General features: G+C 38.4%; 2 protein-coding genes across 5 annotated transcripts in view; one reads left to right on the top strand and one right to left on the bottom strand.

Moving 5' to 3' along the window:
* MED23 (mediator complex subunit 23) overlaps window positions 1-13,805 on the top strand; it is an 80,587-nt gene that overhangs the window by 41,081 nt on the left and 25,701 nt on the right. For 3 of the 4 annotated variants that reach the window (XM_057740387.1, XM_057740388.1, XM_057740386.1), the window contains exon 31: window positions 1,386-1,426. Coding sequence is in view for 1 of the 4 variants with exons in the window: in XM_057740388.1 (XP_057596371.1) it covers window positions 1,386-1,403 (18 nt within the window). In the remaining 3 variants the exon portion in view is untranslated. Of the gene's footprint in view, window positions 1-1,385; window positions 1,479-13,805 lie in introns of those variants that run through there. The other variant, XR_009054449.1, reaches the window with a different exon arrangement.
* On the bottom strand, window positions 28-12,421 carry ARG1 (arginase 1). The gene is made up of 8 exons (XM_057740390.1): window positions 12,106-12,421; window positions 7,458-7,530; window positions 4,799-4,973; window positions 2,796-2,955; window positions 1,454-1,548; window positions 1,019-1,123; window positions 661-797; window positions 28-415 (listed from the first exon to the last, which is right to left on the bottom strand). Exons 1-8 carry the CDS (start codon window positions 12,160-12,162, stop codon window positions 249-251), a joined length of 969 nt encoding a protein of 322 aa, XP_057596373.1. The 5' UTR covers window positions 12,163-12,421; the 3' UTR covers window positions 28-248.

Genomic DNA, 13,805 nt, shown 5'->3' with positions numbered 1-13,805 from the left:
TCTCTAAGGATAAGTCTTTTGCCAAGATGGGAATATAAACTTTTTAATTTCACAAAAGTTAGCACTTCCATATCTTGAATCTCATACCAAGAGGGAATTGATACAGTTTATACTAATTGTACTAATATTTACCAAAGCAAAACATTTTTCTGAAAGACCAAATCTTTGGGAGGGTAACTGAAAGTTTAAACTATTCCATTTGCTAATTATGTCATTAGCTGTGAGGTTTTTATATGATGTTTCCATGTTTACTTAGGTGGGCTAAGGTAATCAGTAGGTTTATGGTTACCCTCCCGGGCAACTCCAAAACAGGCCAGGGTTAGTGCTACTGCTGTGTTCACTGTCCGAGTTACTTCTTCCGGTGTCTTCCCCAGAGATGGATTCACTTCCATCATATCTAATCCTGAGAGTAGCCCTACAACAACAAATGGAAATAATGTAATTTATTAGATAGTTGACATTTTTAATTTAGTACACACTGACTTGAAATATTATCCAGGAATACAAAGAGGTATTAACAACTGAAAACATTTCAGTCATTGCATCATGTGATGGGCATTTAGGCAGTGTCAGTTGGGGCTTGATTTTCAGATCTGGGAGTATCAATATATATTGGCCAGGTGTACACTTTCTTCTTTATTCATTCAAATTTTTACCTACCTGTTTTGTAAATTTCTTCTGTGATGTAGAGACCTTCTCTGTAAGACAGACCTCCCTGGACTGGTGTGCCAGTAGCTGGTGTGAAAGATGGGTCCAGTCCATCAACATCAAAGCTCAAATGAATTGGCCTTTTCTTTCTTTTAAAAGGTGGGAAAGGAATTCACTTTAAAGTTGGTGGTTTGATATTTAGTAGAAAAATATAGTTCTTACTTTGCTTTATAAAGAGTAACAACCCAGTGAAGTTCCATGATTGTACTTACTGGCTTTATTAGTAACTTACATTGACCAGTGTCAGTAGTAAATCCTTGTAATAATATTTATGTTACACACACACACACACACACACAAAGTATCATACCTTCCTAGTAGATAGCTGAGTGCTTCTTCCATCACCTTGCCAATTCCCAGTTTATCCACTTCAGTCATTGAAAAGTATTTAATTCCCAGAGTTTTCAAAATGTAACTGTGAAAGAGGAGATATTAATCTATAATTTATAAGGAGGCTGACCGTATGCACTCTTGTTTCCTTTTAAAGAAAAGATTAATGTGGTAAGATTCAAAAATATTTGAGTATGGTAAACTGCATGTATGTATCAATATATTTAACAGCAAGTCAAGGTAAAAATCACCTGAATACGTACATATTTATGTATGTACATGTATATATAAATATATGTAGATATAGATATATAGACTTGGTGCTGAAAATAATTTTTTCTCATCAGCTTGACCAGCACGCCTAGCAAGAGAAAGGATGAAAAGGAAGGTAAGTCACATCAGGGAATAAACTTACTGTTCCCCAGGGTCCACGTCTCTCAGGCCGATATACACAATATCTTTGGCAGACATGCAGGGAGTCACCCAGGAGAGTCCCGGGACATCGGGCATCTAGAATTGCAATGGTCCCATTGGGTTATGTATGCTTCTCTTGAGCAAATCTTACATTGAAAGTTAAGGACACTTGTTAGATTGTGTGTATCTTATAGTTAGAGCATAAATTTCAAGGAAATCATTAAAATATAATACAAAATTAAGAAGGGAATGCCCGCCCCCTGTGTTACCCTTGGTTGCTTTGGCATCACCCAGCCTCACCCTGTGGCCCAGACCTAACCTGAATCACTCATCAGCATTTACCTGCCCTGAGCCCCATTTCCACTCAGCCCTGCTTTCCCGGAACGCTTCTATAAAGAAATCAGTGTGCTTCCATTACTTTCATAGCTTCCTTCTTTGCTTCTCTTTCTCAGTAAAGACTTAATCCAGAGGATGGTTTAGAGTGGCTGAGGGAAACTTTTCATCCGACCTTTGGTCTTTCCATATCTTCAAATGTCCCGGAGCCAAGCTCGACTGTTCCCATGAGCTGGCCACACATTTTGCAAGTGCATAAACCTATCGCTTTGGTTATCTGCTCAGAAAACATTGCTGCTGACATTTAACATAAGGAGGTTCTGATCCCCAAGTATCATCACAACGGCCAGTTTACTACGGTTGTATCAAAAAAAATTGTCTTATTGATATGCTAGAACATATCAATAAAATTATGAACCACAATGTTAAATCTTATCCTGGAATTTCATCTTACATTTTTTAGAAAAGAAGTTTCCAAGAAGCAAGGAGGTAGTTCTTCCTCTTGTGATTTAGATATATGCTTCTCATGGTAAAGATGTTAAATAATAAACCATCATAATCCGCATTTAAAAATTCCATTTTTGAAAAGGCCCTATGATGTGGAGGGGACACTTGGTAAGAATGAGAGGCTGTGAGGCTGTAGTAGAAAGAGGAGGCACCAGGAGAGCAGTTCAGGTCCTTCCCTTGCTACACGTTTGGTGTGTCTGTTAACCTCTGAACCTCTGTTAACTTGTTTATAAAGAATTCCTCTCTGCCCCACCTACTAAAAAGAGTAGTTTAAGAATCAAAAGGGAAGCTACGTATGAAGTCAGTTTGCAAACTGCTAAGTAAGGCAGAGGTACAGAGCCTTGCCACCTCTATCTGCTCACCCATTGCTTATTGGCTGCCCAGAAAACTGTGTGAGAAATTAATTAAGAAGGAGGTGGCACAGGGGTTCTTACTTCCCTTCCCCCTCCTGAACTTCTGCTAAAGATAATTCTTTTGTAACAGAATACCAACCAGCTGTTTACCTTTCCCTTTAGTTCCTTCAGGAGGAAAGAAACAGGTTGTCCATGTAAGTTCCCAGTTGTGGTTGTCAGTGGAGTGTTGATGTCGGTATGAGCATCCACCCAAATGACACAGAGATCTGGGTGGACCCTGGCATGGCCAGAGATGCTGCCAATTGCCAAACTTTAGAGGAAAAGAAGCTTGTGTGAGCGTCAGGTGTGCGGTATCATTACACACATCATATCATTAATGCAGTATTCTCGCCTGATTTTCCTTTAAGTCAAAGTGGCTAATATTTCTGAGAGGTTTTTAACTGGAGATGCCAATTAAGCAATTAAAACAATAGAGAAAGTATAGCTTACACTTAATATTTACTAACAACGTACATTTATTCACTTCAATGGCATTACTAATAAATTTGTAATTTTTTCAAAACCTCCTAATAAAATCGCAAATTATAGTTTAAAGATTAAATGTGTGAAAAGACACTAGCCACATAAGAAATTTTTTAGCATGAGACACCACTCGGTTCTCAGAGTTAAATCAGGCTCGTTTTCTGTACTCTCATCTCTCTTGGTAAATACTTAATTCTTCCAAGTGAATTAATGACAGAGTCCTTCCATTTTTCTTAAAATCCAATTCTTTTACAATTGGGCAGCATCACTCAGAAGTCTTTACATCCACTTCAGCTTGTGTATCCTGGGAGCTCAACTCACTCAGATCCTCTGCTGGAACTTTCTAGTCCCCTGCTGTGTATTTAAGGACCCGCTCTTAGCCTGGTCCAGAACCCTCAAAGTTCATCTCAAACACTCCAAGCTCCAGAAATCTTGCCAGAATGGAAATGCTAAGTAATATCTTACACAAAAGGTAAAAGATCAAGATTTGCCATACAATGCTGGCATTCTCCCACTTGTGAATGTTCAGGGATCCCCGAGAATCGTGAACTTTCAGATTCTCAGAGTGAAAGCAGTTGTTTCTCAATGTTCAGATATTGATGATTCGGCTTGATGTTTGTCTTTCCCTACAGGTTTCTTTTCCTTTGGCCTTTTGCCACTCTTAAAAATTTCCGCTTACAAATTTTCCACTTAAAAGAGAAAGGGAGCTTCAATTTCTCAATGGCAGTTTTGTCACAGAAGCCCTGGTAACACTTTGGCTTTAGAGGAGAAAGCAGAGTGGGCTGAAGGAATTGACTCTTGCATCAAGAGCCATTGTAATGTTTGTACTTTTTATCTGATTATACTTCTAATAACATATCCTGGGACCTTGAGAGTAAACATGGAAAGACTCGTGTGCAAAAATTATCTTTGCCACATTATTTATAATGGTGAAAATTTGAAAATAACCTGAATATCTGACAATATGGATATACTCATATGTAGTGATATCATACTTTGATGAAAAATCAAGCAACAGTAAAAAATTATGCTTGTATATATCATGAAGTAACAAGGAAATTGTAGTGTAGGTTAAGAACAAAACAGAAAAACAATGGTTAAACAAAATCATATATAAGGAAAAAATTATGGCAGGAAGGAAATATGCCAGATTTCCAAAATTCCAGTAGAAATGGTTGTTAGAGAACTACAGCTGCCATTGTTTTTTCCCTTTTATACTTGAGTATGTATTTAAAATTTTTTACAATTTTTATTTTATAATGGGAGACACATGGTTTAATTGTTGACCTAAATGAGTTGTTTCTGTTATCAGTAATCAAGTACAATAAGCTGAGTATGAATTTCCTCATATTTATTTAGAAATGTAAGCCTGAATATTTTGCTGAAATCCATTCGTATGTCATGTACTTTCTGCTGTAATAGATAAAGATAATGCAAGACTTCAAATAGAGCTAAATCTGTGATTCAAAAATAAAGTAGTAACCAATAAAATTAAAAGAAGGACAGAAAATTGGATATAAAATATTAACAGTGCTCTCCCTTCCTTATTTTCTCTCTTATCATGGTTTTAGTCACACTACCTTTACAATATTTGTGCCGGACTGCCATAGAGATAATCATTTAAAAAAAACCTGTGGTCTCCGCCCAGTACAAGGCTGGTCCTTCCATTCTTCTTGATTTCTGCCACCACATCAGCCAGCTGTTCATTTGCTTTTCCCACAGCCCTTGGATTCTTCACGATTTGAAAGGGACTATCATTAGGGACATCAGCAAAGATCAGGTCCCCATAATCTTTCACATCACACTCTATAATTAAAATTAAAAGTTTCAGATTACTAAGTAAAAAAAGAAATTGCAAAACAGCCTGTAGGATGATTCCAATTTTACCAAATAGGCGTATTTGCAAAAAAAAAAAAAAAAAAAGGAAAAAAGTCTGGAATGGCTATAGAAACTCGTGAAGGTAAAAACCATGTCCACCATTGCCTGACAGCATTATCCCACCTTTGCTGCACACCAGTGCCTGCTGTATACTGGGTTCTCTGCAAATGTCAATACTTCTCAAGTCGAGCCAGTTAGGCTAGACACGAAAGTGTAACAGCGATAAGCTGGTTTGGGCTTAATGGGTGGCATCACTGTCTTGGTCTCTTACTCTCTGTTTATGTGCTATCTACTCTTCTACCCTAGCATGTTTTGTATATGTTATAAAGAAATCATTTTTTAAAGAATACATATACATTTTTGCCCAGAAGAAAATACGCCAATATTTTCTAAATTTTCTTACACTGTATTAACAGCCCTTGGTTTCAATCCAATCTGTCACCAGCTGAAGCATCTCAGCTGTCTGCTCTGTCCATTGTACCTGCCTCATAGTGGGATTTTCTGAATTAATTAAGAACATGTGATTAGCAATGAGCCTTAACTGTTCCATGAGGTCAGGAAATGAAAGCTCTATTATTACACTTTTTTAATAAATTGCAGGTAGCCCAAAGTTTCCAGGGACCTAGGTCACTTCCTAAAAGGCTCTGCTTAGGCTTCAATTTACAGAGCTCCATGTGATGTGAGATAGGTACAGTGTTCTGAACTAACCAGTCATTGAACACTAGTCATTACAAGTCCGTGTGTATCCATGATTCAGTAACACTTTCAAGAGATTCAACCTGATATAAAATGTGGCCAGATTATGCTTGTTAACTGAGGGACTAGCCTAGTCCATTTCCCCAAGCCTTGTGTTCTCCCTTGGGGTTTTTTTTTTTTTTTTTTTAGCTTCATGAGGTATAATTGTTATTCACTAAAACTCACTCACTTTAAATGTACAGGTCAACCAGTCTTAGACCTACAGTCTTGCAGCCATCACCATAATCAAGATTTAGAATAATTTCATTACCCCCCGAAATTCCTCGTGCTCCTTTATGGTCAATCCTTGCCCCCACCCTCAGGCAACTATGTCTTGCTACTATATATACTTGCTTATATATACATACACTTGCTAGGCAACTATGTCTTGCTATTATATACTTGCTAGGCAACTATTGTCTTGCTATGATTTTATCTTTTCTAAAATTTCATGCAAAGCACACAGTTGGTAGTCTTTTGCATCTGGCCTCTTTCACTCAGCGTGATGTCTTTGTGATTCATCTGTGTTCTTGCCTATGTCAGTAGTCTGTTCCTTTTTATTGTTGAGTACTGTCCCGTAGTATGGATGTACTACTTTTTATTTATCCATTCACTGGTCGATGGGCATTTTCTTGTTTCCATTTCTTGTCTTTCATAAATAATGCTGTTACGAACATTCAAGTAGAAGTGTTTATACTATATGTTTTCACTTCTCTTGGGTAAATATCTAGAAGATTTGCTGGGTCAAGGGGTAAATGTATGTTTATTTAAGAAACTGCCAAAGTGCTTTCCAAAGCGGCTGTATCATTATGCATTCCCACCAGAAATACATGAGGGTTCCAGTTGCTCCATATCCTCACCAACACTTCATCAGGGTTTTATATATAAAGATGACATTTACTTTAGCCCATACTTTTAAAATTGTACCACTTTTCACTTGCATGCTTGTATATATATGAATGTGTATATGTCAACTACACATGCCCACATATACACACCATGCAAACACTAGGTATTATTATTTATTATTATATTACTGTTTTATTTTATTTCCTTTTACAAATAAGGGTCCTCTTGCTAGTAGTGTACTTCCTGCTGCCCCTGGCTTTTCATTTTCAATTCCCCCGACTCCCCTACCACACACTCACCCCCCCCCCCCCCCCCACTTCTTGCACACACAGATTCTCTTATACAATAGTCTGGCTGGAAAGACAAAATATCTGAGGGAGGATAATCATCCAACAGTATTTACTGAGCATGCTCCCCATCACTCCTTTTTTTATAGGATGTACTTCTAAAGTTATAGCCAATGCTGCAATTCTGTGGTGTAAATGTCACTCCAGACACACCCTCTTTTAGCAGGAGCCTGGTCCTTCCTTCAGAGTGAGAAGGAAATCAGGCTAATCACCTTTCAACTTAAAAATTACCTTGTTCAAACTAGTAGGGGGGGCCGGGGGGGCATGCAATATAGAGGTAGGGGATTAAGAGGCACAAACTATTATGTGCAAAATAAGCTACACGGATATACTGTACAACACAGGGAATATAGCCAGAATTTTTAATAACTATAAATGAGTATAACCTTAAAAAGTTGTGAATCACTATATTGTACATATATGTAACATATAGTATTGCATATCAACTATATTTCAATAAAAAATAATTTTTTGAAGTTACCTAGTTCTTTAAGTTTCTCAAGCAGACCAGCCTTTCTCAATACTGTAGGGCCTTCTTCCACCCCTCCTCGTGGCTGAACAATTAAAAAATAGAGTAATTTAGACATTATCATGACCATCAGATCCCCACAATAGGAACCCTTTTCATTAATCAATTGAAGAGTACCTATCACTGTTCGAGGACCTACAGAGTCAGGAATTCACATTATCTCGTTTAATCATCACAGCAAGGTAGATTGAATTACTCCTGTGTCAAATATGAAGATCTAGAATCAGAAAGGTTATATAACTTTCCTGTAGGCACACAGCTAACGAGTGGCAGGGCCTTAGTTCACAACCAGGTTCTTTGAATTCCAAAACTTGCATCTCCTCTTTTCCGTCACACCATGTTACCAACACAGTGAACAAATATTTTGTACAAAAGCGCTCTGAAAGATGTAGATACAATGATTGAAAGGAGAGGGCTTCTGTATTCGAGTAACTCACAAGCTAATAGGAGATTTGGCTATTTAATCCCAATTACAGTACTTAGAGATTTGCTTCAGTGTAGATACAAGACGTCATAACCACAAAAACAGAACGCTCCTGAGGGGCAGAGTATGTCAAAGAAGTTTGCATGGAGTAGGCTATTTCTTCTGAGTCTTGCAACTTGAGTAGGTGTTCAGGTAGATAGGTAGGGTGATGCAGAAACTTTGCAAACTGGGGAACAGTTTGCATGAGTAAGAACAGAAGGGAAAAAAAAGAGTGTGGTGTGAGACAGACCTACGTGTAGGTCCTCACGACAGTAACTTAGGGCCCTTGACAGAAAACAGGCAGCAGGAAAAATCATCACCTAGGAGCTGAAACCACAAAGACCAACCCGGTATTTCAAGTTTTGACCTGCTTAAGCACAGTTGGCACAATTCTACCTTTGCTCCTTTTACATCAAGGAAGCTAACACACTTCTTCCTGACTGTGAGTCTTCTCCAGCCTCCTGGCAGATTAGCCATCTATAAAAACAATTGCTTTATGTGTCTCTGATTCTAATTTCCAGCAAGGCTTTTATTTCTTTCTTTCTTTTTTTTTTTTTTTTTGAATTGGAGTATAATTGCTTTAAAAAGTTGTATTAGTTTCTGCTGTACAATGAAGTGAATCAGCTATATGTATACATATATCCCCTCCCTCTTGGACCTCCCACCCCCACCCCCACCCATCACACCCATCTTGGTAGTCACAGAGCACCAAGCTGAGCATCCTGTGCTTTCTAGCATGTTCCCGCTAGCTAGCTATTCTACACACAGCAGTGTATATATGTCAATCCCAATCTCCCAATTCATCCCAGCCTCCCCTTCCCCCACTATGTCCACATGCCCGTTCTCTACATCTGTCTCTATTCTTGCCCTGCAAATGGGTTCATCTGTACCATTTTTCTAGATTCCACATATATGCATTAATACACGATATTTGTTTTGCTCTTTCTGGCTCACTTCACTCTGTATGACAGGCTCTAGGTCCATCCACATCTCTACAAATGACCCAATTTCAATACAGAAAGTTACTTTTTGTTGTTGGGTGGGGTAGGGGGGAAGATGTGCCAAAAGACAAGTGTGTCTAGCCCCAGGATTGCGCTGTGGCACCAAACTAAGCAGATATTTCTTCCCAATGCAAATTACCAGATGACTTGCCCTGGTGCCAGGCAAATCCTCCATGTCAAATTCCTGTCCCTGGCCCCAGGGACCCTCCACACTCTGTTGGACACATTTTGCTCCTTCACTCCACCCCCTTTTTGTGTGACTCCCACCCGCACCGCCTCATCAAGTAGATACAATTTCTCCTTTAAATTCCAATAGAGTACTTCTTGGCTCAAATTTTGCCTTCGTTTTGTGTTTGTTTTTGTCTTTTCTCCATTATTAGATTTCAGTCCAACCTTCTCTACACTCCCAGCACTGTATTTTGTAGTGTAGAGCTGACATTTAGCAGATGCTCAAAAATTGTCAATTTGATAAAACTCCCTGCCCTTCTCCCCTTTCCCTTTCAAATCTCAGAACAAATCTTATACATCCCTTACATATGAACTTATTTACAAAACAGAAGTAGACTCACAGGCATAGAAAACAAACTTATGGTTACCAAAGGGCGGGGGGGGGTAGCATAAATTAGGAGTTTGGGATTAAAATATACACGCTACTATATATAAAATAAATAACCAACGAGGGCCTACTGTATAACACAGGGAACTATAGTCAACATCTTGTAATAACCTATAATGGAAAAGAATCTAAAAAATTATGAATATATATATATATACACACACACATATATACACATATATATAACTGAATCACTTCGTTGTACACCCAAAACTAACACAACATTGTAAATCAACTATATTTCAATAAAAATTTAAAAAATAATAAAATATTCTGAACTTTAAGAACTATAAAATAAATAAAGAACAAATCTTATACACCCTTTAGTTGATACTCAAGTCCTCCCTCAGTATCTGGAGAGGACTGGCTCCAGGACGCCCCTCAGATGCCCAAGTATCTCACATAAAATGACGTAAAGACATTCCTGATACGGAGCCCACAGATATGGAAGGCCGGCTGTATATTTACAATAACAGTCATTCAATTCTCACAGTGACACTCTCTAACTTTTTTCTTTTTTCTTTTTTTTTTTTTTTGTCTGATTCGAACTGCTTCTTATGATTGATCTTTTCTCATTGTTCTTTGTTAGGTCTACTGACTTCTAAGCTGGGCCCCAATCCCTAACTGACAACAACTCTAAGATCCACTGTCGAGCTAAAGATGCACCAGTGTAGGTCAGGGGCATAGGTTTTGGTATCAGACAGTCCTGTCTCGAATTACACAGTTAAAGCTGTGTGACCTTGAGCAAATTACCAAACCTCTCTGAGCCTTAGTTAACTCAACAGAAAAATAAATATAATATCTACCTCATTTTTTGCCACCACCTCCTCCCCTCAACCACTGCCCTGCAAGGGAAAGAGGCAGGAGATGGAGTCCTTTCTCAGACTCAACCTTCTAGTCATCTGCCCTCTAATCCTCTCCTTTGCCTGTTTATCAAACTTTTACCTCCTTTAGGTGAGGACTGAAATTTATGTGTTGGCGTTTTTTCCCTTCTATACAGTGGCTTAGTGTTGAAAAATATTTCTCTCTGAGTCCTTACTATTGTGAGACAATAAGTTTCATTCTCATGGGGCCATGTTTTAATAAGGAAAAGCTATAGAAGGAAAGGGGGGAGAATTATGGAGAACAGAAAAGGCATCAGGGTATATTTCAAAATAATATGTCCCAGAGAGGTTGTTATCATCAGCATACAGCCTTCTGTTGAGGTCCAGGGGGTCAGAACATGTTCAAACCATTTCCTTCCTCCTTCCCTCCCTCCCTCCCTTCCTTCCTTTCTTCTTTCCTCTCTTCTTTCCTTCCCTCTTTTTTTCCTTTTTATCAGCTATTTCAGTGCTACCTTTACTAAAACCTGTCCCAAGAATGGGTGAGCACATTGTGGATTTTGTAATTAACCCCAGCATTAAAAGAAACTTCTTTGTCAGCAAAATGTCCCTGTGTTTAGGAAGAGACCTTTGAAAGATTTCCAGGGGAAGTTAAGCAGTATTGACTGACAGTCCAAATGCAGTGTACATCTCTAACCTCCGACCCGTCCCAATTTGTTTTGTAATAAAAAAGCCAGAGTGCAAAGAAAGAGTTCAAAACTAAGAGAAGCAAAACATTGCTCAGATGGGTAAAGAGAAAGTTCTAAGGAACCTGAGAAACCCCATTTAAAACAACCACAACCACAGAAAAATCAGCCTGGGGAGTTTCAGTTCACACTTTATCTTGTTTGTTTTTGTTTTTGTTCTTCCCCTTCTCAGCACAGATGCTTGCTTGCGGGAGTTGAAGATACCTGTAATCTCATTAGATTTACCAGAATGAGTGTGCCTGGGCAGGAAAAAAAGACTGTATATTTAAATGTTACTGGAACGTTTTGGAATCTGGGAGCTTGATAAATCCATTAGTCCTTTCAATGTAGTCAACTTGAGGGTGGGTTTCCCTTTTTTGTTTTTCTTTTTTCCTCCCTCAAAGAGAGGTACACAAAGAACTCTACCTAGTTCATGAATCAACACTTTTATAGAATCATTAAAGCCCTAAAATAATATAAATCACTAACAAAGTTGATAGATCAATAATAATATTTAGGTTATCCACATTTTTAAAAGTCTAAACGTTGCCGCCTATCTATGAAATTTTTCTGGGTGTTAATTACATAACTAAACAAACATGTTTTCTTAAAATTCTATCTTCTACACAACACAGTAGCACCAAAGGCAATGAGAACATGGAAATCTAAATGAGTAGCTATGATACAGAAATAGTCTATTTCCATTCAAATAAAAATATTTTCTCAAAAAAATGAGGAAAAATTCAGCAGATTTAAATGAGATTGGCTGTGACTGAGATTAGGAGCCACAAGAATAAATGGATTTATGGCCATAATTATACAATGATGCAAAATGATGAGAGGACTTTAAAATATAGATTTCAGGACAGGTTGCATCAGGGAATTTAACTAACCAGACATTAACACCTTACTAACGCTGAAGCTCAAAACTTTCTCATAAATTCCTGTTATTCAAAGCCAGGCTTTTTACTCACCTGGCCCTTTGAGAAAGGCGCTCCGATGATCCCTATGGATTTTGGCTTGGAACTCATGCTCTAACTCTGCTCACTGCCGCACCCAAAGTCTCCAGCCAGTCGTCACTCTCTGCAACTCCCAGTGGTGGAGGGCACATATTTTTTTCTATTTATAATTGAGTTGAATCTGTTTACTTTATTCTAATAAGGAAGAGTGGCTCCACCTACTGTACCAAAGCAACAGTCAAGTGAAAGGCCAGCAAGTTCATACTTGGAATAACTATGAGTCTTCCGAGTCTAGGTCTCTACATAAGCTTATTCACGTAGCCTGTGCACACCCATTTGACAAAGCCAGATGGTGACATTATCTTTTCCTAATCATCATCTTAATTTCCTAGTCATAATTATCTTTTCTAGTCATAATTAATTAATCATAACTACAGAGGAAGTACTATGGTTCTAGCTATACAAACTCAGGTCATGGCACTTACCTCCTCCAAGTCTTTGCATCCTCCTGTGTCAAAAGATCTGGGACTGGCAAGATGATCTCTCACATCCCTTCCAGCCCTACAACCCTGAATTCAGTTTTCACTCTGGGATTAATAGTTAATCCATGAGACACACCTCATACACCACTAGGGTACAGTCCCAGGGAAGGCATATGACTTCCTTTTCTGATTATTAAAGAAAAAACTAATTCCCTGATTAATAACCCAGAAGTGTTACCGTACTAACTTTGAAATATGCTATGCGGGAAAATAACAATTATTGGACTCAATATCAAAATGAAATAGAGATGTAAAAACAGCCACAACTGAATTTTTATCATGTGCCAGATGCTGTTCTGTTTTATATTATCTCATTTAATCCATACGTGAATTTTATGACCAGTCTCATTATTTCTATTATTTTGCTGATGAAGCAACTAAAGCTCGGAGAGGTTGCCAAATGTCACGTAGAGGAAGAGCCATGACTCAATCATAGGCATTCTGGATACACCTAGTCACTGGGCTTTACATTCTAAACACAGACGATGTGTCAACTATGCGTGCCTGTCAGACCAGTGTGTAAGATCTTACAGAAAAAACTAAATGAACTTTTTGGCCAACCCAATATATCCTAGATATTTAATTGTGGTATTTTGTATAGTTAAGTATTAACCTCTTATGGTTTCACATCGCACATAAGTTTTCCTAGTCTGTCAGTAGCCTGATAACTTTCTGTCATCACTCGAGATTCTTTTTTTTGAAATAGACAATTGAATAATTTTTTTCTTATGCTTTGTGCTTTGGAAGTTTCATTAAAGTCCTTTCTACTCCAAAATCATAAATATATATTTCTTTTTTTTTTAATTTATTTTATTTATTGGCTGTGTTGGGTCTTCGTTGCTGCAGGCGGGCTCCCTCTAGTTGTGGTGAGCGGGGACAACTCTTTGTTGTGGTGTGTGGGCTTCTCATTGTAGTGGCTTCCTTTGTTGGGGAGCATAGGTTCGAGGCACGTGGGCTTCAGTAGTTGTGGCATGTAGGGTCACTAGTTGTGGCTCACGGGCTCTAGAGCATAGTCTCAGTAGTTGTGACACATGGGCTTATTTGCTCTGCGGCATGTGGGATCTTCCTGGAGCAGGGATCGAACCCGTGTCCCCTGCATTGGCAGGTGGAGTCTTAACCACTGTGCCACCAGGGAAGTCCCCCAAAATCATAAATATATATTTCTATATTTTC

This window comes from Hippopotamus amphibius, chromosome 6 (assembly GCF_030028045.1).
Source record: "Hippopotamus amphibius kiboko isolate mHipAmp2 chromosome 6, mHipAmp2.hap2, whole genome shotgun sequence".
NCBI classification, from domain to species: Eukaryota; Metazoa; Chordata; class Mammalia; order Artiodactyla; family Hippopotamidae; genus Hippopotamus; species Hippopotamus amphibius.
The sequence above is the reverse complement of the archived record's forward strand: the minus strand, read 5'-3'. Positions and strand labels throughout refer to the sequence as shown.